The 26,583-nt window shown below is 58.8% G+C and overlaps 1 protein-coding gene across 5 annotated transcripts in view; it reads left to right on the top strand.

Moving 5' to 3' along the window:
• SULT4A1 (sulfotransferase family 4A member 1) overlaps nucleotides 1-22,878 on the top strand; it is a 34,993-nt gene extending 12,115 nt beyond the window's left edge. The window contains exons 2-10 of one of the 5 annotated variants that reach the window (XR_011534699.1): nucleotides 7,430-7,560; nucleotides 8,918-8,998; nucleotides 9,606-9,732; nucleotides 14,226-14,320; nucleotides 18,719-18,857; nucleotides 18,979-19,159; nucleotides 19,553-19,624; nucleotides 19,741-19,874; nucleotides 21,278-22,878. Coding sequence is in view for 1 of the 5 variants with exons in the window: in XM_070600035.1 (XP_070456136.1) it covers nucleotides 7,430-7,560; nucleotides 8,918-8,998; nucleotides 9,606-9,732; nucleotides 14,226-14,320; nucleotides 18,719-18,857; nucleotides 21,278-21,390 (686 nt within the window). In the remaining 4 variants the exon portion in view is untranslated. Of the gene's footprint in view, nucleotides 1-7,429; nucleotides 7,561-8,917; nucleotides 8,999-9,605; nucleotides 9,733-14,225; nucleotides 14,321-18,718; nucleotides 18,858-18,978; nucleotides 19,625-19,740; nucleotides 19,875-21,277 lie in introns of all 5 variants that reach the window. The other 4 variants (XR_011534698.1, XR_011534700.1, XR_011534701.1 and 1 more) reach the window with 4 other exon arrangements.
• Nucleotides 22,879-26,583: the final 3,705 nt, after the last annotated feature.

The following is a 26,583-nucleotide window of genomic DNA, read 5'->3' as shown; positions in this document are numbered from 1 at the left end:
AGAGTTCTCAGCACGACACTGGCCGCTAGAAGCCAGGCGTGGCGCTTCCCCAGTGCTGGCGGGGAGGGTCCCCAGCCTGGAATTCTGTACCCGGCTGACTGCCAGGCACGTGCGAGGCAGAGATGGACGCTGGTGGTCACGTACAGTGTCAGACGGGTCTCACACTCGGGGACCAGCAGGAGGGTGGGCCCCGCCAAGGTGTGAGGGGACACCAACGAGAGGCCAGCGGATAACGGATGTGTGCATCCAGCCAAGGGAGCTCCAGGACGGCAGTGGGGGCACGTCCCTGAGGAGTCAGCATTGAGAGCGCCCGTGTGTTTGGCTGTCCGGAGAGGGTTCCCACAGGGTTGGGTTAGAATTATTAGTAGCTACATAGAAAGCCAAGCCAGCAGAGTTTTCCTGTAGGAGAGAAAACCCAGAAGGGACGTGAGATCCTGCCTGGTGTGCTTTGAGTGAAGCGCCCGGGCTCCAAGTTGGACTGAAAACCGGGCCGTGACTGCTCTGGGGGAGGGACGCTGTGTGAGGGAGCTTGGCCGGGTGCTCTCGTCCTAGTCGAAAGTCGGAGAAGACCGTCGGAAGTGTATGGATCTCGAAGTAGCTCTCTGAGCACGTTAGAAACTTGGGGGTAAGAGAAGAATCAGCGAGGCTTTGCTCTGGGCGGGGTTGGGGAGGGAACCGTGTTTTCTGCTACGTGTCTCATAGTCGTTGACTTTCTACACTAGGTGCACGGGTGGGTGGCTTTGGTAAGTGAGAAAAATGAAAATAAAAGAATTCCAAAGGGTTCCAGCCCCAGGATCCTGGTGGTTAGGGCCCCGTTCCGATCAATTCTGATCTTCGAGTGCCGGTTCCTTCTGTCCCCCGAGTTCTGGTGAGAATTTTGGTGGCCTCCACTCCTGTGCTGGGACAGGCCGGGCTCTAGATTTCCTGGGCAGTTCTGCCCAGAACGCCTGTGGTTTCTGATGGGTCTCGGCCCAAGAGGTCTGATGTCAGAAAGCCCTGCCGTCACCGTGGGGGCAGCGACCTGACTGCCTCCCAGAAGTGAGTTCACTGGTGCCAGCAGAAGCCCTTTTGTGAGTGATCGCACCCAGCTGACGTGACGACGGCGCCTTGGAAGCGCATGGCTGTGTTCTCCTGCACGCGGTCCTGCCTGCCAGCCTGCCCTATCTGCTTGGGGAGCCGGCCTCTGCCTCGCCTAGGACTTGCTGGGAGTCAGGCTGGCTTCCTGCTGCGGCCTTGTCTCCCGCCCTCGCCTCCCCCGGAGGGTTCAGGCTGCAGGGGGGTGGGCTGAGGCCCGACTTCCCCACCTGCTTTGGTACATCTTGTGCGGGTGGCTGCAGGAGTGGAGGGGCTCCCGTCATAGCCACTGCGGCACCCCCAGTCTCCTGTGCAGCACAATGGGCCCCACACAGGGCTGTACCCCGCTGCCGCTCCCCGTGCGCGCTGGGGAGGCCGTGGAGGGAAGCGGGGCCTCGCAGACTGGCCTTCCCGCTAAAGACGTGGCTCTCCCCAGCTCCGTGACCTTGGACTAGTAACCTACACCCGGAGCTTCCCTCTCCTTAGAGGTACAGGAGGAGCTCATAAACCCTCCCTCTGCCTGTCGGGCGCTGCCCCAGACGTCACCTGTTACCCGGGGCGCGGCTTCCACGGAGGGCTCGTGTGCCGTGTTTGCATGAGGGCCGCCCCGTTTGGCGGGAGGCTGTGGAGTGTCTCGTGCATGCAGGGTCCCGGTTGATGGTGCCCGTCATGGTGTTGGGAGCTCAGAGCAGTGCTCAGTTGTGTTGAGCCTTTGTGGCCCTGACCCCGGCTGCCCTGTGAAGCAGTGAGGGGTGCTGCCTCCGTTTTCCAGAAGGGGAGACAGGAACTCCCGGGGCAGCCCTCAGTGCAGGCTTGTTGAAAGAACAAAGGGGCGGGTGGATGGCCAGACCAGTGGATCCTGAGCGAGGACTGTGACCTGCTAACCCCAGACCTCGCCAGGCGGGAGAGTGGAGGCCTCTGTAGAAAGACCCAGAGCCCGCGTTCAGATCCTGGCCTTCACTTGCCTACTCTGTGAAATGGGATGATAGTCCCGTCTCGCAGGAGGTGAGGTGGAAGCCTCTGGTGGCTCGGCTCTGCGTTCGGAGGAGTACCACGGTCTTGTGCTGAAGCTGACGCATGGTACAGACGTCCAGATGTGGACAAGAAGCCCCTGCAGGGCCCCTGATGCACAGAGTGGATGTGCGTGCCCTCCTCCCTCACTACCGCCCTCTGGCCCCGCTGCACTGCCCGCCTGGCCTGGCTCCCATCAGAACAGCCTCCAGGGGGCTGGGGAGGGGGTCCTGGAGCGACTCAGAAGGAGCAACGTCTTCTGCCACCCACACCCCCTCAGGATGAGGCACAGCCAGCCATGAGCTCACAGGGGACACTGATAGGCGTCCCCGCTGTGGGAAGTGGGCGTTGCTGCCACCTCAGTGCTGGGCCCGTGGCCACAGAGCAGGCTGTGTCCACTCCCTTAGTTACCAGTCTTTCCAGCAGAAAGCATCACTCTGGCCCCCCTGGGTGACGAGCAGAGGGGACTACAATGTGGTCCTGCTCAGTGCTTTGGGCTCCGCCGGGTGTGGATGCAGGTGTGGGCCATGACCCCGTGCCTCAGGGTTTCGTAGCCCCTGCAGGAGAGGGCAGTTTCCTGTGCAGCTGGGGAGGGCGCTCTGAGCAGGGGCACCTTGGGCGGGCAAGTCTCGGCGCAGGAGAGGGTTGACCTGGGTGGGGAGGATGTGGGAGGCTGCAGGTGAGAAACAGTGGTCACAGACACCTGCATGCCAGACCAATCCCGTGTCTGTGGAGAACGGGGAGTCGTTCAGGCCGAGTGTATTTGTTGAGCGCCTGCTGTGTGTCAGGAACCATGTTAGGAATGTGGTAGGAACGTGATTGGCAGAGTAGACCCAGAGGTGCCCACGTCCTCATCCTGGAAGCTGAGAGTGTTTCCCCTTATGCAGCAGCGAGTGATGGCTAAGGCTGCTTGGCAGCTGCCCTTCAGGTGGGAGATAACCCTGGACCATCTGGGTGAGCCCACTGTGACCTCAGGTCCCTAAACGGGAGAGGGAGGCAGAAGAGGAGGTGTCTGGCGATGCAGTGTGACCAGGAGCTGGAAAAGGCGAGAGGACCGTTCTCCCCTGGAGCCTCCAGGAGGGAGCACAGCCCTGCCCACGCCGTGTTTGCAGCCGCGGGAGGCCCATGTTGGCCTTCTGACCTGCAGAACTGTGGGATGACATCTCTGTTTTTTAAGCTGCTGAGTTTGTGGTAATTTGTTACAGCAGCTGTAAAAAGTAACACCTAAGGGAGGCACGCTCCCTGCCCTCAAGAGCTGCCCGGGTTGGCTCCCCAGTCGTGCACAGGGTGCTGAGTGCTGTAGAATAAGTTGCCCAGGGCTGTCTGGGGCTGGGAGGGGTCAGCAGATGAGACTAGGGGGCCCAAAGATCAATCTGAGTTGGCCCGGCAGAGGGGCACACTGTTGAGGACTCGGGTTGTGGGGGTGCCGTGCTCTGGGGGGCATCGAAGACCCCGCCACAGCACAGAATGCCGGAGGGGGCTGAAGAGGGGAGACTGGAGGCGACAGGAGAGCCACTGGGCACGGTGTGGGGAGGGGTGTTGGGGCCGTGGCAGCCAGGAGAGGATGGAGGGGCCGAGCAGGGCTTGTGCTAATGTCCAGGGTGCTGCCCTGGGTGGGACTAGGGCAGAGGCACTGGGCATGGAGAGGAGAGACCAGCAGGGAGGGGACTGCGTGCAGCTGGCGCCTGCCGGAGCCTTTGAGAGCAGGGCTGTGTGACTGCAGAGCTGTGTGGGGTCCAGTCAGGTGCTTAGAAGGGTGTCTGTCACCGGGCAGTGACTGGGCAGTGTCGCCATCATCATCATCTGTAGATGGTCTTTTTCTCTGCTCCTTTGTCACGTCTTGCCGGCCAGCCTTACACCCTAGGAAGCCCGAGCTCACTGCGCTTGTCCTGTGTCCTGGGCTTGTCCCCGTTCCCGCCCTCCCTGGTACCAGGCAGGCGCACAGTGTGCCTTCCTCTTGGTTCCGGTGAAAGCTGGAGACTGGAAGGCCGAGATTGCTCAGCCACTAATTGGACTTGGAGGGGCTGGAGAGAGGCCGCTCGGGACAGGCCGGTGGGCCTGGCGCGTGGAGAACTTCCGTTTGGCTCTAACGAGGCTGGTCTTCCCCTGTGGACATTTAATGGAGGCGAGGATGGGGCTTGTGGAATGGGTGTGTCTGTGTTGGTGGAAGACGTTAACGTGCTAGAACGTCCATCTGGTCCTTGCCTATGGAGGCTGCAGGAGTGGGGATAGGAGCACTGAAAATAGGTCCTGAAGACGTCACTCAGAGAGGCCCATTTCGGGAACTCTGCCCACAGTCTGATTTCTGAGGGCATGGAACCCCAGGGTAGCCGCCCTGAACTGCTGGGTGGACAGGCTCACCCGGGGGAGCGGGTAGGCCACCTGGGGGGAGCCACACTCTGGCTCTGTGACCTTGGGCACAGATAGGCCTCAGGAGCCTCATCTGTAAATGCGGGTGATGGTCCCCACTTCAGGTGGGTGGGAGGGGCCTGTGGTGACTCCTCAGGTCCCCCGGGTTTGTTCATTCATTTGGAAAAGGTGAATCGAGCACAGCCGTGTGCTGGCTCTCCTGGTGCAGCAAAGAACCAGATCAAACTGCTTGTGCCCTGATGGCGGGGGGTGTGGGAGCCCATGGAGGAAAGTGAGGCTGTTGCTGCATGGGGGCCTGGGGCAGGGCGAAGGGAGGGAGGGCAGAAGGATAGTTATGTGACTGGTCAGGAGAGAGCACCCTCACTCCTGAAGGACCTGGGGGAGCAAGGGGCTCCAGGCAGGGGACCAGCCAGCGCACACAGCACACTCAGAGCAGCACGGGGGCCGGTGGACAGAGAGGCTCGGGGAGAGTAGGGTGGCACAGAGTGCGCTGGCAGGCCTGCAGGCCGTGACAAAGACCTTGCTTCACTCCGGGAGACGCGAGGTCCTCGGAGGGTCTTCAGTGGACAGGGATGTGATCTAATGTCCCTGTTGGGATGGTCACTCTGGCTGCTTTGTTGAAAACAGACTGAAAGGGGGGGTTGAGCTGGGTGGAAGCCGAGAGTGGGGGGCTCTGCAATGTCACCAGGTAGAGGGGCAGCTCTGTGCTCACCTTGATGGTGGAACCAGTGGGGTGTGCTGAGGCGTGAGGAGGGGCCTGAGCAGCTGCCCAGGGTGGGCAGGCCATCTGCTGAGCAGGTGGGCAGGGCAGGGCGGGCTGTGGGAGGGAGGTGGACGGGTGCGGGGGCAGGTGTGGAGCTGGCCCTGGGGGTGGGGCTGCCTGAGGGCCTCGAGGGAGTGTGTGCAGCAGGAGAGGAGGGGTTGGCGTTTTCAGAGTGGGAAGATGAGGAACCGGCAACAGAGACTGGGACACCCGAAGTCAAGGGACCAGAGCTTGTTGCGGTGGATCTGGCCAGCCATGTCTGTTTCTTCTGAGGGGTCCGGTGGGGTGATGACCAGGGATGGCCCTGGGTTCTCTGGTGACCCAAGCTAAAAGCCTGCCCGGGGTGGGATCTGCACACACGGGCCGAGGAAGCACAGGCAGCCGCGTTTCTCCCCGGAGGTTACCCTGTCCCTGCAGACCCTCGGTCGGGTGTCCTGCCTGCGCCTGGGGTGCCCGCTCGGGCTCTGCGCTCGTGGCCAGTGTGCGGTCGGCCCTCCGTGTGGGACTCAGGCCCTGCTCCTCATTCCCACGGCAAATGCTGAGATGGCGGGGCACCTGCCGGCCAGGGTGCAGACTGGGCCGACTGCCCCATCGGCATGGTCACTGCACGGGTGGCAAGCGTCTGGAGGAGGGTGCAGTGCCGTGAGAGAAGGCGAATCGCAAGATGCTGAGGGCTCAGGGAAGGCCGGCTTTTGGTGGAGGTGGCGTGAAACTGCTGCGCACAGGCTGAGGAGGGGAGGGCTGCCCAGCAGAGGGAAGACCCCAAGGGAGCCTCTGAGGAGGGGGAGCCCGCACCCCAGGGGGCTGGTGCAGAGAACTCAGAGGGCCTTGTGGGCAGTGGGACGGCCGGACTCTGATGTATGAGCAGTAGGAAGCCGCAGAAGGGTTTAGGCCGGGGGCCATCCAGCCTGCACCTGAAATGTGCCGTTCATGAGGCCTGTTGGGGCTGTCCCCAAATCCAGGGCGGGGGGCCTGTCCGAGCCGCGTTGCTGAGATAGCCTGTGGGGTGGTCTGTGAGGAGGGCAGTCAGTCAGCAGGTCTGCAGCCCTGTCGGAGGCTGTGGGCCTGCGAGCGCGCGAGGTGTCCTGGACACACGAGTGCTCTTGTCCCCTAGTGGGCCTCTCTCTGCCTTCGATGGTTTGGGGTGTCCGGCTGGGCTGTCCCATGTCCTGTGCTTGACACGGGCACTGCCTCCATGCTGGCTGGATTTCCCCCGCAGTCTTCCTTGGGGGAGCAGGTTATGCTGACCACCGCACTGGGCAGACAGGCGGTTTTCCTTTCAATTGAATTATAACGCATATCCATACTTCCGTGTAACCTCCACTAGACCAAGACGAAGACTAATCGCGGTACCCCAGAATCCTCCTCGTGTCCTCTGAGTTCGTAACCTTCCCCAGAAGAACCTGTGCTCGCCTCTGTCACCGTAGCTTAGTTTTGCCCGTTCTTGAACCGGATATAAATGGAAACATGGAAAATCCCATAACAGCGTTTGCTGTCTGACTCATTTTGCTCAGCGTTACGTCTGTGGGTTTCGGCCACGTGCGCAGCAGCAGTTCATGGCTTCCTCGCTGTCTGGGTTCCCCCGCTTGAGTGTCACAACTTACTCATTCCACTGTTGACCCACATTTCCGTTATTTCCAAGGTTCGGCTGTTCTGAGTAAACTGCCAGGGTGGGGCTGGTCCTTGCTGGTGTTGTCTTGGGTGTATACCCAGGAGTGGATTCCTCGGATCACGGGGCATACTCAGGTTTAGCTTTAGTAGTTACCCGGTAGACATAGATTTCATTGTGAATAATTAACTGGCTGGTGAATCATTCCACTGGACCCTCATGGCTCCTGGGTAAATGAAAAGTTCAGCTTCTGGAAGCCTCAGGACTGAGAATCATCCGTTTATTACAATCCTTGCACCCCTGGGGTGGCAGGTATGGCGAGTCCTGTTCTCTTCTCATGACAACCTTGAGAAACACCTCCTGCCCCTATTTAGTGCCAAGAAAAGAGGAACTCAGAGGCGGGCTCGGCCCTGGTCACCCGGAGAGGTGGGACTCAGGCCCAGGTCTTGCACCTCGGCCAGTGTTCTTCCTCTAGACTCAGGCGCTCTTGGGACCCCGCTGTGGCCCTTCAGCCCCTCCTTGGGCACAGGCGCTGACCTGAGGACAGGGCGGGCCCGTGGGCCTCCTCCGAGCGCCCCTCACCTCGGCTTCTCTCCCTCCAGGCACAAGCTTGCTGCAGGAGGTGGTCTACTTGGTGAGCCAGGGGGCCGACCCCGACGAGATCGGCTTGATGAACATCGACGAGCAGCTCCCAGTCTTGGAGTACCCGCAGCCGGGCCTGGACGTCATCAAGGTTCTCTCTGGGCAGGCGGCTCCCAGCCCTGGAACACCTCTGGGGCGTTGCTGCGCTTGCAGCCTGAGTGACAGTTGCTCCTGTGGGCTCAGGGGGCCCTGTGGGTGGAGGGAGAGCACAGTGCCCGGTACTCCCAGGCAACCAGGAGAGAGACTGACAGGCCTGAGCCCGTGACAGTGACCCTGAGTGGGATCAGCGGGTGACGTGGGTGACTTCAAGGTAGAAAGGAGGCAGGAGGGAGTAGGGGGTCCGGGAGTCGGGGGACGGGAGGTAGTGTAGGGGCCCTGCCACATCTGCCCTCCCGCCTCCCCACTGGGGCTCACCCTGTCTGTTGAGGGAGCTGGGTAGGATGTGTTTGCGTCTAATATTTGGTACCAAGAATGAAATGAGCATCTCCCCAGCATCCAGTCCATCCTGACCCCTCAGAGGCAGTTCCATTTCTCTCTCCACCCCTCCCTTCTGCCACCTCTTTAGTTCAGGCCTCATTTCTTACGTGGACCGCCTGTCCATTCTCCCACTAGATGAGCATCTGAAATACAGCTCTGATTGGGCCCCCTGATGTCATTGCTCCCCAAATAAGGTCCACAGTCCTATGTGAGCCGGTCTCTGCACCCCAACTCTCTTGTTGCACCTGGCCCCCTCATACCCCTGTGTATGGCCATGTAGATTCACCCTTCTTGGGCTTGCCCACTGGGTCCTTCAGTAGAGCTGCACCGGGCACCCACTGCGTGCTGCCTTGGCATTGGGATACGGCCAAGAATGAAACTGACGTGATGTTACAGCCTCAGAGCTGTCATTCTAGGGAGGGAGACAGGAGAGGGGAGGTAAGAAGTTATAGTGGTTAAGTGGTCAGCACCAGATGGGGAGCAGAGTGGGAGCAGCCTTCTTGGTGGGGACGTCTGAGTAAGGCCCCGAAAGAGGAGAGGGCAGAGCTGGCCGAGGGAGGGGCCTGGCATGTTCTGGGAGCAGCAGGCAGGCTGCGTGCAGAGATGTCTGGGAATCCTGCAGCTCCCTCTGCACCAGGTGCCTCCTGCTTCCTCTCTTGCCCTTTAAGGACTGTCCCTGGGGCCGTTCCTGGCCACTCCAGGCCGGGTCAGTGGCTCCCAAGTCCTCTGAGCAGACCCCTGTGACCATTTAGTTTGACTGAGGCTGTGGGCGCCCCACGACAGGGACCGTGTCTCGCTCACGTCTGTCCCCAGGGTCCAGCCTGGAGGGTGGTCATGTCTCAGGTGAGAGTGTCAGGTGCGGTGCTGGCCCTGACGCTGTCTGCCTGGGCACCGTTCACAAGGCCCTGAGACGAGACCAAAGTGAGCGGCCGTGTGTCCTCTGATCTCCTCTCCCTCTGGCCCCGCTGCAGGAGCTGACGTCTCCCCGTCTCATCAAAAGCCACCTGCCCTACCGCTTCCTGCCCTCCGACCTCCACAACGGTGATTCCAAGGTAACCCGCCCCTCCGGGGCTGAGCTCCAGACAGGCAGAACCATGAGACGGTGGTCTGGCGCAGGCCCGAGTTCCCTGAGAGCCTCGATGCCATGCGGCCCCGTCAGAGGCCGTCTTCCAGCCTGTGCTGCCGGCCTGTTTCCATGTTTCTGATTTTGGCTTTTCCTACGTTGACCTTAGGCTCGACCTGTCTGAGCGCAGCCTCTTGTCCCTTCAATGCCGAGGACTCGCAGCCGCTTCAGTTTCTGATTTTCCTTATTTTCTCAGTCGCGTTAGGTTTATGAGGCCCATAATGCTTTCATCAGTGTCAGGACTGTAATTTTTCTGTCTTTCACTTATTTTAAAGAAGTGCTGGAGGACAGAAACATCATAAAACTCTCAAGTGATGGTCCTAGCAGATGCCATCGCTTGGACAAGAGTACATCTGCCGGAACAGAGGGTAGCGAGAGAGCGTGGGCCGTGGCGCTCGTGGGGCTGCCCCTGATGCTGGGAGCCGTGCCGGTTCACAGTGCAGGAGAGTGGGAGGGAGGTCACACGCACCGCACGGGGCGGCCTGCCAGGGCCTAACCCCGTCCCGCTGTCCCTCCCTCCCTCTTTCCTGCCTCAGGTCATATACATGGCTCGGAACCCCAAGGACCTGGTGGTGTCCTATTACCAGTTCCACCGCTCCCTGCGGACCATGAGCTACCGAGGCACTTTCCAGGAGTTCTGCCGGAGGTTCATGAATGATAAACGTAAGTGTTTGCGTCTGCACGGACGTTGCAGTAGTGACACTAGTGCTCGTCCAACGCCCGTCTGTGCTCGAGCTTTCTTCACGCTGCCCCCAGTTCTTACAATGACCATGACCACGCGGGTGGGGCCTGCTCTCCCGCATAGGTGAAGCAGCGGGGGCTGAGGGTCATCAGGAAGCTTGTCCGAGGTCGTAGCTAGGGCACGGCAGAGTGGCCGCCCAGCTGAGAAGCCCTCCTCTCTCCCACGTCGTCGGGGTCCTGAGAGGTTCCTCAGTTAAAAGCATCTTCCTGCCTGGATTCTGAACAGTGAAAACAGGGTCCCGACATCTCTGTCATTGGTGACAGTGGAGGCCGTGGCTTCGTGTGAGAGCCACATGGCCACTGGCTTGACTTAAGCATTGGGCAGGCTTGGCCCCCAGCCCCAGGCCAGTGTGATGGGGTGGGGTATGCTTTGGGGAGGGGGAAGGCAGTGCTGTGTGCTGGAGGCTCCTTCCCAGAGGAGAAGGGTGAATCGGGGCTGGGAGTGCCAGGGCCCTTCCGAGTCTCCCCTCCCTGGGGAGGAGCGGGCCAGTCACATTGCTGCCCTGGACTAGGGAGGAACCTGTCCCCTTGGTGCGGTCAGCAGCTCCTCCCTGCCGTCCCGTTCCCCCTGCCTGAGGTGGCTTCCCCATTGCCAGCCATGGCAGAGAAGGTACCCGTCTGGGACTGCAAGTGGCTGGTTTAGAGTTTGCACCCAGAAGAGCTTTGAAATGGGTCACATTCCTACTTCAGTTAAACCTGCACGAGACTCTTCGATACCCAAGGCTGAAAATACCCTTCCTGTTTAATTTCCCAACTCCGGTAACAGCCTCGTTGCCTGCTTGTCCAACCCCGTCAGGGGTTCTGCAGTGAGGTTGTGTGACACGATTAGGATAAAGTGCACAATGGAAATCCCAGAATTCAGTGCCCCAGGTTCAAGTGGAACTCAGGGCAGCCGAACGAGGGCTGCTTCCCGAGCCTGGTGAAGACCAGACCCTCATCAGTGCACGAAGCCCACGCTGCCCGCAGGGCCTCCCGTCCTGGAACCGCTCTCTGTTCCCTACCACTGAGTCTGCTTCAGCTGTGCCTGGGGAGGTGGGGCCCCAGGGTCGGAGCGGGGGGTGGGAGACGGCAGCAGCTGCACCCTCGGGCCCCTGGAGCCTGCTGAAGGCTCTCGGTCCAGCCTCCCTTCCCCCCAGCCTGCCCACCGTCTGGCTCAGGCCCTCGTGGTCTGCCAGGCTTTTGGAGAAAGCCACTCTCCAGGTTCCCAAAGCCCGCGTTCCTGCCTCTATCGAAGCAGCCGCCCACGTGGGGACAGCGCCACCATAGTGAGCAGGTGTCTGAGTTCAGACTGCCACGTGGTGTAGGGCTTGGACCTTCCTGCTCAGGCCAGAGCAGTGAAGTTATCCCAGAACAGACCTCCCCACGTTTTGAAGGTCACAGCACTGCCCAGCATGGAAGTTCAAGGCCACACACGCCATGGTCTCCACGTGGGCATGTAGCTTTCCCACGTTCTCTTCACCCTCACTGTTCCCAGCCAGTCACCAAATCTTGGTTCTCGAAGGAGACTTCTTGCCTTCTGTCCGAGGTTGTGAAGAATTTGAAACTTAAGGTGCAGAAGGGGCAGTGAAATGCTGCGTTGACTAGTGGAGCAAGGTCGGAGGGGGCGTGGGGTGGCCTGAGCCCTCCAGGCAGCGCCCAGCCTGTGCGCGCAGGCCCAGGAGAAGCATGGGGGAGATACGCCGTGGGCAGGACCCCTCCTGGAGGGGCAGAGTGAGCTGTTCCTCTCCCCAGTGACCCTCTGGGGTCAGCGCGGTGATGGCCGTGTCCCCGAGTGCAGTGACCCCCTCGTCCTCCCTAAAGCGGGGGTGTGCTTGGCTGTGGGTAAGGCCTGCCCTGTGTGTGTCCCCCTGGGTGCAGGAGAAAGCGGGATGTGCCGGGCTGGCTGTGGGCAGGTGCTGAGGCCCAGGTCGAGGGCCCAGTAGCCGGAACCTCTGCAGTGAGGAGAGCGAGGCCCAGGCGGGTCGGGGTTTGCCCAGCAGCAAGTCTCAAGGCTTTTGGGCTGAATCCTTGTTCTTTTTGCTCCGTTCCTTTCTGCCCATTTGTCGGTGTCGCAATCCAATGTACACATCAGGATAGATGCGGAGAGGGCTGATGGCCACTCTGAGTGTATTATAACCAGCGTTTCAATATACACATAGCTTACATCTGTTAAACATACACAGGTGTTCTGGATGAAGTAATTAGCGAATGCCAAGAATTCTTAGTGATTTCTCAAGGAGCCCTCCCTTGGCCTCTGTTTTGATATTATCATGTTATTGCTGTGTTCGTATATTTTATCTTGGAGCATGCAAGACCTCCTAGGCAACGGCCCCTCCTGCTCCCAATATCGTGTCTCCATCTGTGCCCCTGGGCGACCCATTCCTGTCTTAGGTTGCCTCCCCCTGGAGGTCTTACCCGTCATTGGCTAACCGGCCTTCTCACCTCCAGGTCACAGTTTGTTGGCAAGCTTTTTCCAGTGATTATTAACCCTTCCTGCGTCAGGGGCAGCTACACCATTTACCCACTCCCTGTCCAGAGCCCCTGCTTCATCCCTTATAAAGCGCTGGCCAGAGCCTAGTTGGCCCCATGAGGGCCTTTTTGTTGTCAAGTGGTCCTCGTGGCCCACCCCTGAGCGGCCCTGACCTGACTGACACCTGGATCCCTTAGGACTCCTCATGGGGCCCTGGCGCCCAGGCTGCTGCCGTGCTGCCACCTGCTGGTGAGATGGCAGACTGACTAGGCTGGCCAGGTACCCTGGAGAACTGGATCCCCGTTTCTCCACCTCAGTCACACACTTGTCTGAGAGGTCGTCAGCAGCTTGGGGGTGGAGGCTGCATTCTGTGCTTGAGGTGTGACTCTGGTAGGGGCAGTAGCAGTCCCCTGCCACTCCTGGGCCTCAGTGTACCTCGGCTGTGCAGGTAGGTCCTGTCACTGGCAGGCGCCCTGCCCTGACTCCCTCGGAGCCTGTGCTGGGTGCTGCCAGAGTGGAGGAAGCACGTGCTGCCCTGCAGGCACCTGCCGAGGACTGTGCTCTCGGCGCTTACGGCACCCACGGTGCAGGTGCAGGCGGAGCCTCAGCAAGGTCCAGCCTCCTGCCCAGCTCACATAGCCTTTCAAGGACCAGAGAGGCTGGCTGCCTCCGTCCAGAGCCCTTGTCCTTTGCCGTTTCACTCTGCTGCCTCCGTCCTATCTGGTCTTGTCCCTGTGCTTCTGAACCTTGACGGCCCTCCCATTTCCCAGGCTGTTCAGGCCCCTCCCAGCCTCCCCTCTGCACTGCCCCCTCCCTGCACTCCCTTCCCCTCCCCCCTTCCTTTCAGACCCCTCGCAGCCTCCCCTCTGCACTGGCCCCTCCCTGCGCTCCCTTCCCCTCCCCCCTTCCTTTCAGACCCCTCGCAGCCTCCCCTCTGCACTGCCCCCTCCCTGCGCTCCCTTCCCCTCCCCTCCTTCTTTTTCTTGCCTGCTTGACCCTCACTGATCCTTCAGGTCTTGTCCCAGTGTGGGAGGGGCCCTCCTGTTCCATGGTGCCCCCTCTGGGGCATTGGTCACACAACAGTTGGCCACACGGTATTGCCATTGCCCGTCCTTGTGTTGGTTTCTTGCCAGGACGGGAGCTCCTCGAACCCTAGAACATGCAGTGGCATTTGCAGGGCCTAGTTAGGTAGATGACTCCTGGGTGAGGAAGGGTGCAGGCAGCATGGCCGAGGCCTTGCTCTGTGCTAGGTGGAAGCCCCCTTGGAGACTCCCACAGGAACCCTCATGCTGATGGTGCCGCAGTGTGAACGAGCGGTGAGAATCAGTAGTCTTCATAAAGAATGTCACAAAGCAGCCTAGCCACACTATTCAGTGTGTCACCCCCCGTGACCCCAGCCCCAAGCGCTGAGGAGCGTAGGAAATGCTCTCGGGCATTAGGACGGGCGCACTGCCTCCCTGCAGCACTGGGACGTCCTGCTTCTACCTGGGGCTCTGCCTGGCGCCCTTTGCCTGGTGGGGCCCCTTGCCCAGATGTGTCGTAGAGCCTCTGCACCCCGTCCCAGCCCTGCCAGCAGAACTGGCCCTGCATCCTGTTCCTCTGGGCATCCTCTTCCCAGTGACCAGGTGTTAAACAGAGAAGCTCGTGGGGGCCAGGTGCTGTCCACACCCCAGGGGAGCAGAAGTCCTCACACACAGTCAGGTCTTGAAGGCGTCCAGAAGGTAGGGGACAGGGAGGGCCTGAGGACTGTGGGCAGGAGAGACTGGAACAGAAAGCGAGGCGATGTGGGACCTCAGAAGGCTCATCTGTGGGGCTGCCTGTGAGCACGAGGTTGCTCTTTCCTTCCTGAGTCATGGCACTGGGCAGTAGGAGGGGAGCCTTCCGGAAGGCAGGGAGTGAGGCCACTCCATGCATGCGTGCTTCCTCCCCCGAGGCGCTGTCACTCACTGTCCCCTCGTCTCCACAGTGGGCTACGGCTCCTGGTTCGAGCACGTGCAGGAGTTCTGGGAGCACCGCATGGACTCGAATGTGCTTTTCCTCAAGTACGAAGACATGCACCGGGTGAGTGTGGCAGGATGTGCCCGAGGGCATGCGGGGCCTGCTCACCCTGTGAACGCCGCAGGGGAGTAACCGCGGTGTCCAGCACCGCCCCTCCAAGGCCCTGGGCTTCAGGGACGAAAGTGGGACTCAGGAGTGGGCCACTGCTTTCCCTCCGGCCTGTGCTGGCCGCCCCGCCCCCAACCAGGTCCCTAGTTCTGCCTCAGCCCCCACCCCAGGGCAGCTTCTGAGTTGGTAACGGGGGCTTTAGAAAGCCTGGTTCATCGTTTTCCTGCCCTGACAGTAGGAGTGGAGCAACAGCCAGAAGCCCTGCTGCCGCCCGGCCCCTCTCCCAGTGACCAGCTCGGGGCAAAGGGTGGAGACGGCAGCGTCCACATTTCTCTCCTGTCAGCCTGTCTGCTTTAGAGCAGCAGTTCTTGAACTGCTGACAGACCCTGTGGGTTTACCCGTGGATCGATTCATGTGACGAGCGCCTGGCACAGAGCGTGGGAAGGAAGTGGGCGGTTGTGGGATGAGTGTGCCCGGCCAGGCGGTGACGATGGAGCAGTGACGGAAGCAGGACCTCCTGTGCCCTCGAGAGCTCGTTGTCTGGAATGGGGGCCGACGTGTTGTATGCCATGTCGTCAGCAGTGTTGTCATCAACACTTTTACAGGCCTTGCTGTGTGCCAAGTCCTGTCTGAAGTTCTTCGTGTGTGTTAGCAGCTGATTCTAGAGCGGTGTCACCCTCTCTGCTGGGGCTGCCGTCTATGGAGGAGCATCCTCATGTTTCTCCTTTCTCACGAGAAGCGGAAGCCAGCCTTCCCCAACCCCCTCCCTCTCCGCTTCTTCCCGTTCTCCGCCCGCTTTACTGTAGAACCCCTCAGAGTCGTCTCCACTCCTGGGCCCGCTCCAGCTGCTCTGTCAGGTCACCCGTGACCTCCGAGTTGCTCGGTCCAGCAGTCGCTGCTGGGTCTCAGCTCACGCGGCCTCCTGCCACCACGTGATGGGCCATCTGCCCCTTCCCCTGCTTTCTAGGACGCTGCACTGTCTTGCGTCCCCGCGTCCCTGGCTGCTCCTTCTCCTTGACAGCACACCTGGGCCTTAGCCTTCAGTCCTCAGCTCTCTTCTCTTTCCATCCACACCCCCTCCCCTGGTGACCTCATCCATTCTTTGGTCATTAAATACTCTCGAGACACAGAGCCCCCAGGCCAGACGTGGACCTCTCCAGACTGCATCTCCAGCAGCCCACCGCCCCTTTCTACTTAGACGTCTGGGAGAGGTTGCAAACTTAATGTGTCCAAGCCAACCTCTGGAGCTTCCCCCTCAGTTCATCCACACTTTGTCCCATCTGAGTTCATGGCAGCCAGCTGCATCCTTTGGGTCTGTCGCTCAGGCTGGGCTCTTGAATCATCCTTGACTTCTCTCTGCCTCTCACACCCTGTGTCCATTTTTAAATCCTGTTGGCTCTACCTTCAAAACCTCTCTCTTGTCTGACCATTTCTCCCCCGTTCTGCCCCCACCTCCCTCCTGAGTCAGCATCCTTTCTGGCCTGGATTATGACAGCAGATGCCCATGTGGCCCCTGCTTCCTCCCAGGCTGCCTACCCTGTTTTCTCGCACAGCAGCACAACTGATGATGCCAACACCAGTCAGATCGTGTCCCTTCCAGCCCCATGTCACTTTGGGTGGATGCCTGTCCTCGGCTTCAGTGCACACCTACAGGAGAATTCTAGGTGGATTAAAGACTTTAATTTTTATGTGTATATATCTATGTAACCACCACCCAGATAAGATCCAGAACATTCTAGCTTCTTCCAGTTAACACCCCCACTTCCTGGAAGTAACCACTCTTCTGACCTCTGTCGCTGTAGATTAGTTCTGCTTGTTTGTGAACCTCCTGTGAATGGAGTCACACAGCATGTACTTGGGGTCTGTGAGACTCATCCATGCCCTGTGTAGCAGAGTTTGGTTCTTTTTCCTTTCCGTGTAGTATTCCACCGCAGCAGGAATGTGCCACCACTTATCTATCCAGTGTGGCTGGGCATTTGCGTTGTTTCCATTTTGGGGTGGTCAGGATAAAGGGCCGTGAACAGTCCTGTGTCTCAGTGGGCTTAAGTCTTTCTTTTGTTGGGTGTATGCTGGGTCACTGGTACGGCGGCCCCGCTGTTAGGGTAGTGCCTACCTGTACACAGCAGTGCACATGTGCAGGAGGAGGAGCCCTCGCCATCGTGCCGTGCACCTGCAGGGGCTGGGCTGGCGGCAGGCTCTCCCCGGAGCTTCGCTGACCCCTGGATGAGTCACTTAGAGCCTTTGATTTCAGCTTTGACCACGAGGGAGCGGGATGCAAAGTCTACAGGAACTTTAAAGCCGGCATACTGCTCCTGCCTGGCTGCTCCAGCCTCCGCGCCAGGCGCTTAGAGGCGCATGTCCGTTCTCTGCCTGAGCGGCTCGGGGGAGGGCTGGACGGGGCTCCCCTCGAAGTGAGGACGCCAGCCCTGCCCGCCTGTCTCGGCCTCAACTTGCTGTCCTGCCTAGCCTGTCCGAGTGACTGAATGGCATTCCTGCGAGGGTCAAGGTGTTAGCTTCTAATCAGCAGTAGTTTATATGCTTTTTTCAGAAACCTCAGTAATGGCCAAGGATGTCTTTCATAGAGATTAAGTGACTACACGTCGCATTTTTAGGAATTCACATTGTTTATTTACATTTTACCCCAGAAAACTAGTCCTGAGTGAAGGTCACTGGTCTCCAGGCGTGTGGAGCGGGCCTGGCGTGTGCTCGCTCGGTGTCTCACGTTAACAGTCAGCACTGGTGCCTTCATTGCCTGGCGTGGCCACCCAGGGCGGTCCCACCCCCACCCGCCTTCTCACCCCCTCTGGGCTCCCCAGCGTGTGGCCCCGCGAATCCTGCCGCAGCCCTTCGGGGTGTTCTCCCCAGCTGCAGGGGAAGAGCCCTGAGTGCGGCCACCTGGCTGTGCTGGGAGGCCTGGGCACGCTGGCTCTGTGCCATGGCCCACGCAGGCTGGTGCTGCGGCCCCGAGTTCACAGATTGTGGGTGGAGCTCCGGGGGTCAGGCAAGGCGTCCGGAGCTAGTCTGTAGCCTGGCCGCCGCGCTTGCAGAGCTGACTTGCAGAGCTGGGTTTCACAGCTGTGAAACCGACCTGTGGCGTGTGGCTGGGTGCACACTGGCAAGTGTGCCTTCCTTCCCAAGGTGGACATTATACCAGTGAGACGTCCCAGTGAGGGTTCTGTTGGCCACTCCAGCAGTCTGTGTCGGCAGTCGACTGCAGCCCTCTCTTCTGGTGTCCCCTCCGAGGGCCAGCTGTCTTTCATCTCTCGGTGTTTTTTTCTCTTAAATAGAAATGCCGAGTGGCAGGGCCGTGAGAGGAGCTCTCGTTACTCTTCTGTTCGTTCTGACATCTCTCGGGCACCCGGTCCTGGCCAAGTCCTGTGCACGGGACTCCCTGTCCCGGGAGCCCCTAACGGGGGGACAGCTGGGAAGGCAGCACGCAGAGCCGAGGGGTGATTACCGGGGGAGTCCAGAGAGGGGCTGACACTTAAACCAGCTCTCACAGGAAACTTCTCTAAGGTTGAGTGAACCAAAGGAGTTGGGCAGGTTTCTTTACCACAGGACTTCCAGAGGCTTGCGTTTGCTCACTTACTTTATAAAGCTGCAAGGAGGAGACAGCCTCCAGCATCCTCCTAATGTCTGACCCTGACACTGCCCGTGTTTGGGGACTGCCTCGTGACAGCTCAGGGTTCTTGGCAGAGCATTTGGGCTTACACAGATTGAGAATATGAGGTGCCCTCATATTTCCCAGGGAGGGTGTGGCGGCAGGAGGGGCTATGCATGGTGAGCAGGTGTGCATGGTCCTCTCCTGAGGCTGTCACGAATGGAGTGACAGGGCGCAGAGTTGGCTGTGTGTCCCCCGGGCCACATGTAACTGAGTCTTGCTTCAGATCACGTCAGCTCCTCCTGTCAGTGAGGCGGGCGCAGCCCTGGGGCCTCTCGGGGTCACCAGGAACCTCCTTACTCCCCCAGGTGCCAGTCCATATTCCAGCCAAGGTGTGGAAGGAAGGGGAAGAAGAGAGCAAGCTGGGTCTTGCTCCTGGCACAGTTCCAAAGTGAATGTTTCCTTCTTGGTGCTGGTTTAAAGTGACCACAACTATATCAAGAACTTAGTCTGCTTCTGGCTTCCCCAGAGGACCTGGGTTTGAGTTCCAGATCTGCCACTTGAATGCTGAGTGCCCTTGGGCACTCTCCTACCCTCTGGGTTTTATTTCCAGACAGGGCCAGTGTCAGGCTTGCCTCGAGGTCTGAGTATGGCATTGTACACACAGCACCTTGTGGTGTCCAGGCCAAAGTCATCAGCCAGTAAAGGCGCCAGCTGTGACGGGCTCGCCTGTTCTCTTTCTTGTCTTTCAGGACCTGGTGACAATGGTGGAGCAGCTGGCCAGGTTCCTCGGGGTGTCCTGCGACAAGGCCCAGCTGGAGTCCCTGATCGAGCACTGCCACCAGCTGGTGGACCAGTGCTGCAACGCCGAGGCTCTGCCTGTGGGCCGGGGTACGCGCCCCTGGCCACCTCCCTTTGCCTCTGCCCAGGGACCCGGGGCCCCCGTTCCCCTCCCTGCAGTGTCTGTTGTCCCCTAGTCGGTGTTCCACTGCCCTGTGTCTTGTTTCTCCAGAGCCCTCTGCTCTGCGAGGGGCACAGAGGTCTTCTGGAGGCTGGTGCCTGTGTGGAGCAGTGGCGTGCCCTCCCCCCGGTATTGGCACTGTAACCGTGCTGATGGGGGATTGTGGAGAGCTCGGGCATTGAAAGCCCCTGACCCCCAGGGTGGTGGCTGTGGCCTTATAAGCCACCCTCTTGTAAGTATGAACTTCCTGTGACGCTTGGTGCTGTAGACCTGAAGTTGGTTCCCTGCTGTGTGGATTTGGAGCTTCCCCAGGTGATGAGAATGTTCCAGGGGAGGCCCGGAGCCGAAGGATCCTGCAGCAGATCTCAGATACAGGGGAGACTCCCGGGTGGGCGAGGGCAGCTGGGCTGCGTCCTGGGTGCCTCAGGTCAGGCCTCTGAGCTCCTCCAGCTTTCTGTTCTTCCCCTGAAAAGGGCTGAAAGTCAAGTGGAAGGTGCCTTCCTGTGAAGGCAAAGCAGTCGACTCTTCTAGGAGGAAGATAGCTGAACCCAAAGTACCTTGTGATTTAATTTCCTGGCTGCATCTTCACAATGTTTCTTATTTAAATTTATTTGCTCCTTTTCAGTTTTGTTTTCTCTGTCTTTTGTTGTCCTCGGATGTGAGCTTCTCCCCGACGCCCCTGCGGTTCGTTTGTGTGGTAAGGGGCGTCCTGAGCGTCCTGCGGTAGCGCCGTGGGCTCCTTCTGACGTGTCTGCTTTATCATTGTTTCTCTTGGTTTCGCTTCATTTCAGTTTCGGTTTTGTTTTCTTTTAGCACATTGCCTCTTTGCTCAGAAGACCTCCTTGCGTTGGTGAGGATGCAGGGGCTTGAGTAGCCAGCTGCATTGCTTAAATTTGATTCATGTCCCAGCATAAATTGCACTGTCTTGATTCCAAATCCTAAACCAGGTGGGTGACTCCTTTGATGAGCTCTCAGCTGCCTCAGCTGAGAAAAATAATCATGAAAATATATATTTATAGTGTGCTTGGTCTAGAAGCTTCTAATTTTGTCCCTTAGGTATCATTAGAGGGTAGCAAGAATAATTCTCCTTGTTTTTTTTTTTCTTTCCAACACTGACATATAATTTTTCATTACCAAAGAGGAAATCCTTGCGCTGGGTGTATCAGCGCAGCACTCGCAGGGTAGTAATTTTATACCTGAGGTCCTGCCAGGACAAGGACGACTGTTACTAACGGAGCAGTGAAGGGTGTTTGCTGGAGACGGTCGGAGCTCTGGTCGCAGAGATGCTGACAGTGAAAAGAATCCTAAATGAGCATTTCAGCGCCCCAGGTGGTTCCTGAAAACCTCGGGCAGCCCTCGGGGGGACGTGTTCACAGCTCTTGCAGGTGGGAGAGCAGAAGCCTGCTGCTGCCTCTTCATGGTCGCCACTTGTGTTTGACCAGACTGGCTGAAGGTTTTGTAGTTAACGAGGAAAGAGGGCTCAGTGGCTTTTGGGGTCATTTTGAGCGCCCTCTTTTTCCCTGAGCCTTTGTAAGTGAACGGTGGACCTGTGCCTGCACATTAGCCTGCAGGCTCCGTGCTCCTTCACTTCTGCCAGGAAGGGTCTCGTTTTCTGACCAAGCCTCCCTGTGCTGTCACTGTGCCAGCAGTGGGGATCACCCGTGACTTGCGTCAGTGTGCAGTCCCGGAGTCCTGCCACGGCCACGTTGGGCATCTGGTCGTGAAGGCTCCTTTACACCGTGACCATTTTATTCCCTTTAAATTTCTCCCCATGTTGCATGGGCAGGCTTCCCGAAATCTTCGCCCTTGACCTGCTCAGGAGGCTTCCTACTCGCCATAAAATGTTCTGCCTTTTTGGCTGATTTTTTTTCCTTTTTGAATTCTCCAGAAGCAAATGCCGCCTTGGTGGAGCTGTTGCGCTGTGAGTGAGTGGTGGTGTCCCAGAGGACCCAGATCCACATGATGCTCAGAGCCATAGACCCGTTCCCCAGACGCTGTCTGTCCTCCGGGCCTGTGAGCCACCTGCTGTGTGCCTTGTGCTGGGGACTCAGCCGTGCCCCAGAGTTTGCCCCGCGTGGGACAAGGGGTGAAGGCCCTCCTCGCGGCCTCAGCTCTGTGCATTCGTGGTGCTGGCCTCACCACGCAGGAAAGGGCATGAGGACAGCCCGACTCAGGAAGCGGGTTCAGCTCGTCTAGGTCAGATGGCCTGTCCTGCCCCCGTAGGCCAAGTTCAGAGGGGTCCAGGAATAGATCTAGAACCTTCCAGATCCATTTCCCAAGCTCCCTTTGGTTCCGTAGGTGGCCTGGCAGCAAGTGAAGGCAGCACATTCTGCTCTTGTCTGTGTTTCAGGAAGAGTGGGGCTGTGGAAGGACATCTTCACCGTCTCCATGAACGAGAAGTTTGACCTGGTGTATAAACAGAAGATGGGGAAGTGCGACCTCATGTTTGACTTCTATTTATAATGACGCCAACAGCGAACCTGCATGCTCAGTACCCGCCACTCCACCAGCGCACGTCCTGTAGGCACTCATCTCTCACGCGCGGGACAAACTCTGGAAGCCGTCCGTGTAAGACCCGGGGGAGGGGGGACCCGGAGGAGCTGGAGGAAGGGGGATGGTTTCCTTTCCAGAGCAGCTGTCCCGGCTCTGGGATTTGACGTCTCTCCGTGTCTGGTTACAAACATGATAAAGATTGAGTCCTGACGGCCTGTACCATAGTCTAGAGTCTGTGACATCTGCGGCTAGAGTGTCTGCCTGTACTCCCCCACATTAGTCACTGTATTTTATAGAGCTTTTCACTGGAAATCTAAATAAATGTCAGTAAACCAAATAAATGTTCATTTCCGAGGGGACTCAGGAGCGAGCCACGCCCGACTGGTAGAAAGATCTCAGGATTGACTCTTTACTTTTCTATCTTTATTCTGAGAGGCACAGCCATGCCCAGCTCACCTGGTTCTGAGATGCAGGTGAGGACAGAGGAGGGGCTCAGGTGTGGGAGGAACTCGTTCCTTCCCCTGGGGCTCAGTTCTCTGCCCTCCCGGAAATCCAGCAGAAGCTGGCCACCGGGGCATTCCCGCAAGGAGGCCCCACTGCTGGAGGCTTCCTGCGGGCGGCTCCAAAGGCCCGACACAGAGGAGCCTGTGGAACATTCCACGAGGGAACCGGCCGGGCGAGGCCAGCAGCCGGGAGTTGGCCACGGCCACCGGAGAACCCACCACAGAGACACTGAACACTCGGAGTCGGAGTCTCACTCCACGGCCTTGCCTTTGTTCCCTGAAGCAGACGGCTGCTCGTGCCGGCGAGCTGGCGAGTAAATTTCTAGGATTCCTGGGTCTGTAGCTGTCGTCGAGTGGTCTGCTGTACCCGAGGCGCTCAGCTGTGGGAGAAGGATCGGCAAGCTGGACGCCCTGTGTCCCTCAGGCTGGCTGGCAGGCTCGCCCCGTCGCTGTCCACCCCGTCCCTCAGTCCCTCAGTGTGTCTGAGGGAGGAGGTGGTGTCTTTGTTGCCTTGCCGCTGCCTTCGTTTTCTGGCCCATGTTTGGCTGGAGGAGTGACAGACGGCCGGGCAGCGGCAGGGCGGGACGCCAGCTTGTGTGCATGTGGCCCCGTGGCGGGATGGGTTGTCTCGGTTATTTGTGTGGCTGGGCCATGCCCAGTGGTGCTCAGAGGGGTCACTGCTGTGTGAGCGGCTCTGTTCCTTCTTGCTGTCCTGGGAGCGGTGCGGACGTACTCTCATGGGCGGTTTGTAAAGGAGAGCAACGTGAACAGGGCGGGTGGGCTGTGGCAATTCATGGTGGGCTTGGCAGCTCCTTTTCTGTGTATCTAGGAGGGAGGCTGCTTTCTGTGAAATTTCTTTTCTATTTTTCTATTTTTAGTACTGTATGGATATTACTGAGCACCACACACGGTCCTTCTGTGCTTGCTTGCATCTTTAATAAACTCACGTCCCATGCTTTGTGTCGAGCGTGTGCTGACAGGCGGAGAGGGGCCACGTGGTCCCCTCAGCATCTAAGGGCAACAGGAGTGTGACCCCGCTGACGCCCCGTCCCTGGGGCTGACTGCATGGGGTCCCGGGCGCACGTTGGGTTTGTCTGTTTCACTCAGATTCAGACGTTCCAAGGGCCGAATTCCCCTCCCGCTTGAGAACTGTGATAGGCTGCACTGGGAGGAAGGATGGGGAGAAGGAGAGAAGCGTGGGGGAGCTTTCGGTGCGGCTGGGGTCCCAGCTTCCCCGTGGGGTCCGGAGGTGTGGGGAGGTGGAGCTGCCTGACCGCCTTGGCCGCTGCCTTCCACCGTCTGCCTTCCCCCTTCCTTGTGGAGGGCAAGTCCAGGACACTGCTCTACCTGAGAAACCTTGGGCTTTCTGGAAGATCAGGTTTGTCTCCAAATGGCCTAGTTCTCCTAGGGCTCAGCTGAAATCCCAGAATTTGTTTTGGTGTCTGGAACGACCCTGGACCTCGGGTTAGTTTAGTGGGATGTCCAGTCTGCTGTGTTCCGGAGGGTCTGCTCCTGGTCATTCACGAATCACCTCAAATAAAGCAGGCAATACGTGAGATGTCAGTGGGTGGAGGGGCCGGGCAGGGCGACGCGGGCACACTGCTGATGGGCTGAGGCCCCTCCGCTCTGCTGGGCCAACGTCCCCCCTCTTTTTATGGACTTGTTCACACAGTGAGCACGTGAGCACCCATGACGCCCTGGGTGCCACTGTGGGCCCTGGGGTGGCAGAGAAGGGCCCAGCCTCCAGGATGGTTACAACCTGGTGGGGAGACAACACCATCGCAAGACCTGAGGTGAATTCAGGCTCCAGAGGACCGGAAACGTGCCTGTGAAGGACCAGGGCAGGCCAGCAAGGAGACCAGGAAGTGAGGGACCCAGGCCTGGATCCGTCTAGGGGAGAGCCTCGCAGTGGGCGGAGGGGGGCAGGGTGTGCCAGGGGTGCGGGAGGCAGGGACCCAGGCTTGGAGGGTCTCCTGGTCGGTCACAAGAGTTTGGATTTAGTCCTAAGAAATAGGAAGCTACAGGAGGCTTTAATAAGAGGAATGCTGCCTGGTTTGCGCTTTTAAAAGCTGCCCCTGCTGTGGCGCTGTGCCTGGATTGCTGGGGAGGGGTGGGGCGAGAGAAACTTTCCTGGCTGCTTGAGTCACTCACTCCTCAAGGGGAGGGGAGGGGGCTGCGTTAGGACATGTCCAAGGTGCCCTCTGACCCAACAGCCTGCTTCCAAGTGCTCACGGGCCATGTGTGCTGGGACTGAGTTTGATCGGCGGTCCCTGCCTGTGCACACGGAGCTGAGACCAGGGGAAACTCACTCAAGGCAAAAGGTGCTCTGCCGCCTACAAGGAGGGCCTGTTTGGAGAATGGGGTGCCCGGGTGGAACAGCATCGGGGGGCAAGTGGATTTGAGGGGTGCCAGGAGGGCGAGGAATGCTTGGACAGACAGAGAAGGTGAGAGAGGCTCGGGCCCATTGCCAGTGTCATGACAACTGCTGCAGGATTCCCAAATGCCAGGTCTTCCCGTGCGCCTGCAGTTGCCTGTCCTTTTGACTTCACAGACCAGTAAGATTCCAGAAATTATTCTGGGGACCAGCCTGGAGTTTTACTTGCAAACAGTAGTGTTCAGCTACAGTTCCTCACCAGACTGGGTCCACACAGTGCTCTCTTCCTGGCTCTGACGTCTGTACCAGTGGAGCATGTCATTTGTTTCCCTCCATGTGCCCAGTTTCCTCCTCCGAGAGAGGACCGGGAAGGCCTTCCTAGCACAGGCTCGGTGGCCCTCCCACCTAAGTAGGTAAGTCACTTAATTTCTCCCGTCCAGTGTCGTAGTTTACACAATGGAGATGATCTTTATCCTGCTCACTTCATAGGATGCTTGTAACAACAAGAGTGAAGTGGCTTTGAAAGCATAAATAAAATTCACAGATATGTCGTCTCTACCCAGCACTGCTGGCGCGTGTCCCCTAGTGGCCGACTTCCTCAGTGCACAGCTGAGAGGTCCTCGGTCCCTGATGTCGCCCTCAGCATGGGATACAGGCAAGACTTGAAGGCCCTGTCCCGGGAGGTCCCAAGGGTGGTGTAGTTTCACCGCCTTTCTGAGTGGGGTTGCTGCTGTTTGTAGTGTGCAGCAGCATCTTCCACTCTTTGTGGTAGGACGAGCATTTTCGGACTGGGATGGCACGTTGGCCAGATGGTCCAGCCTTATCCAGCCGAGGAATGCCTTCTGACATCCTGGCAGCTGGACCTCCAGTCCCTGGCAAGCTCACCACCTCCAGAGACAGCCATCCCATTGCTCTCCAGCCACTTCTCCAGGCCCCGCCCCAGCCTCAGCCCAAGGCTGCCCTCATCTCTGGCCCCCTTGCCTGGGACGCCCAGCCCTGCCTTGACCTGGTGAAATCCCCACTCTGCTCCCAGGCCTCCCCTGCTTCCGTCTCTTATCCAGCCCGCCTCCCTGCTCTGCAGTTGTCTCCCTGCGGATAGTGACATCCTGAAAGCAGGGCCAAGCTGTGTCAGCCTTTTCCTCCTTGGAATTTGGCGTGTAATTAGCGCCTGATAATTGCTGAATGAGTGGTGCCTTTCCTTGTTAGAGTGGGTTTCGTTTTTTCTGAAAACCATCTACCCTGGAGCTTCCTTGTGTGCCCTTGGAGGCTGTACCTTCCCAGCAAGACCCAGGCGGGGACCACTCTGCCTCCGCCCCTCCTTCCACACCTCTCATTCTTACTGTGCCCTGGTCGTGCCCTTCCCCTCCTCTGGGACGCCCTTCCTGACAGTCGCTGGCTTCCCAGATTGAGGCGTAACTGTGGGATAGGCTGTTTCTGGTGCCATGTCCTGTATCCCAAAGCCCAGCCACAGGGTGCCCATGAGAACCCCCCACATCCTTCACTGGGCATGCCCATCCTCTCCCTCCATCTCTGTCCTCTGCGTTTATGAGCATCTGCTCAGTAGTGCCTTGTGCTGGGTCCAGGAGACACATTTTCCGCAACTTTCCCCTTCAAGTGTAGCTCCCCGCTGTTCTGTTCCCTCGGGACTGTTCTCATTTGTTACCCAAACACATGTGAAAAGAGGCCTGTAGGGGATCCGAGGACCTGGGTTCTAAAGTCCTGGTTTTGTCTTTGGTTGGCTGTGTGACCAGGCAAGCCACCTGCCGTCTCTGAGCCTTAGTCTCTGTGTCTGTCAAATGGCTAGTTTGTGCTAGTCAGTCTCTAAGATTTCTTCTGCTTGTTAAAGTCTCCAGTATATGACTCAGGAAGCTTCCTGGTGTCTCCAGTGGAACACTGCTGGGGCCCAGTGAAATGCACACCTCTGCGACAAGTGGACACAAAAGGAGTGGTGCAGAGAGCCAGCACTGCGGAGGGTCAAAGCGAGGAGAGCAGGGAAACTGCTACATGTAAGAACCAGGGTGTGAGCTGTGGCTGGCAACAGTGGGATGTCGATAGGACAGGGGCCAGAGAGGGGTGTGCCGGGTTGGAAGAAACGGGGTACCCTAAAATGAGCCAGGCCCCCGGTTCTCACTGCAGCTCTGCCCCTCTTAGTGGGACCACAGAAGAAGCCCCTTTTCATCTAGTGAAGAAGTCTCAGACCAGGGGTCTTGAAATTCACCCAGCGCGAAGATTCTGACTCTTCAGAGGTCAGACTGTCAGCCTTGGCCGGAGAGGCTCTGATGAGTG

This window comes from Equus przewalskii, chromosome 29, assembly GCF_037783145.1.
Source record: "Equus przewalskii isolate Varuska chromosome 29, EquPr2, whole genome shotgun sequence".
NCBI lineage: Eukaryota > Metazoa > Chordata > Mammalia > Perissodactyla > Equidae > Equus > Equus przewalskii.
Note: the sequence above shows the minus strand (reverse complement) of the source record. Positions and strands in the feature narration are given on the sequence as shown.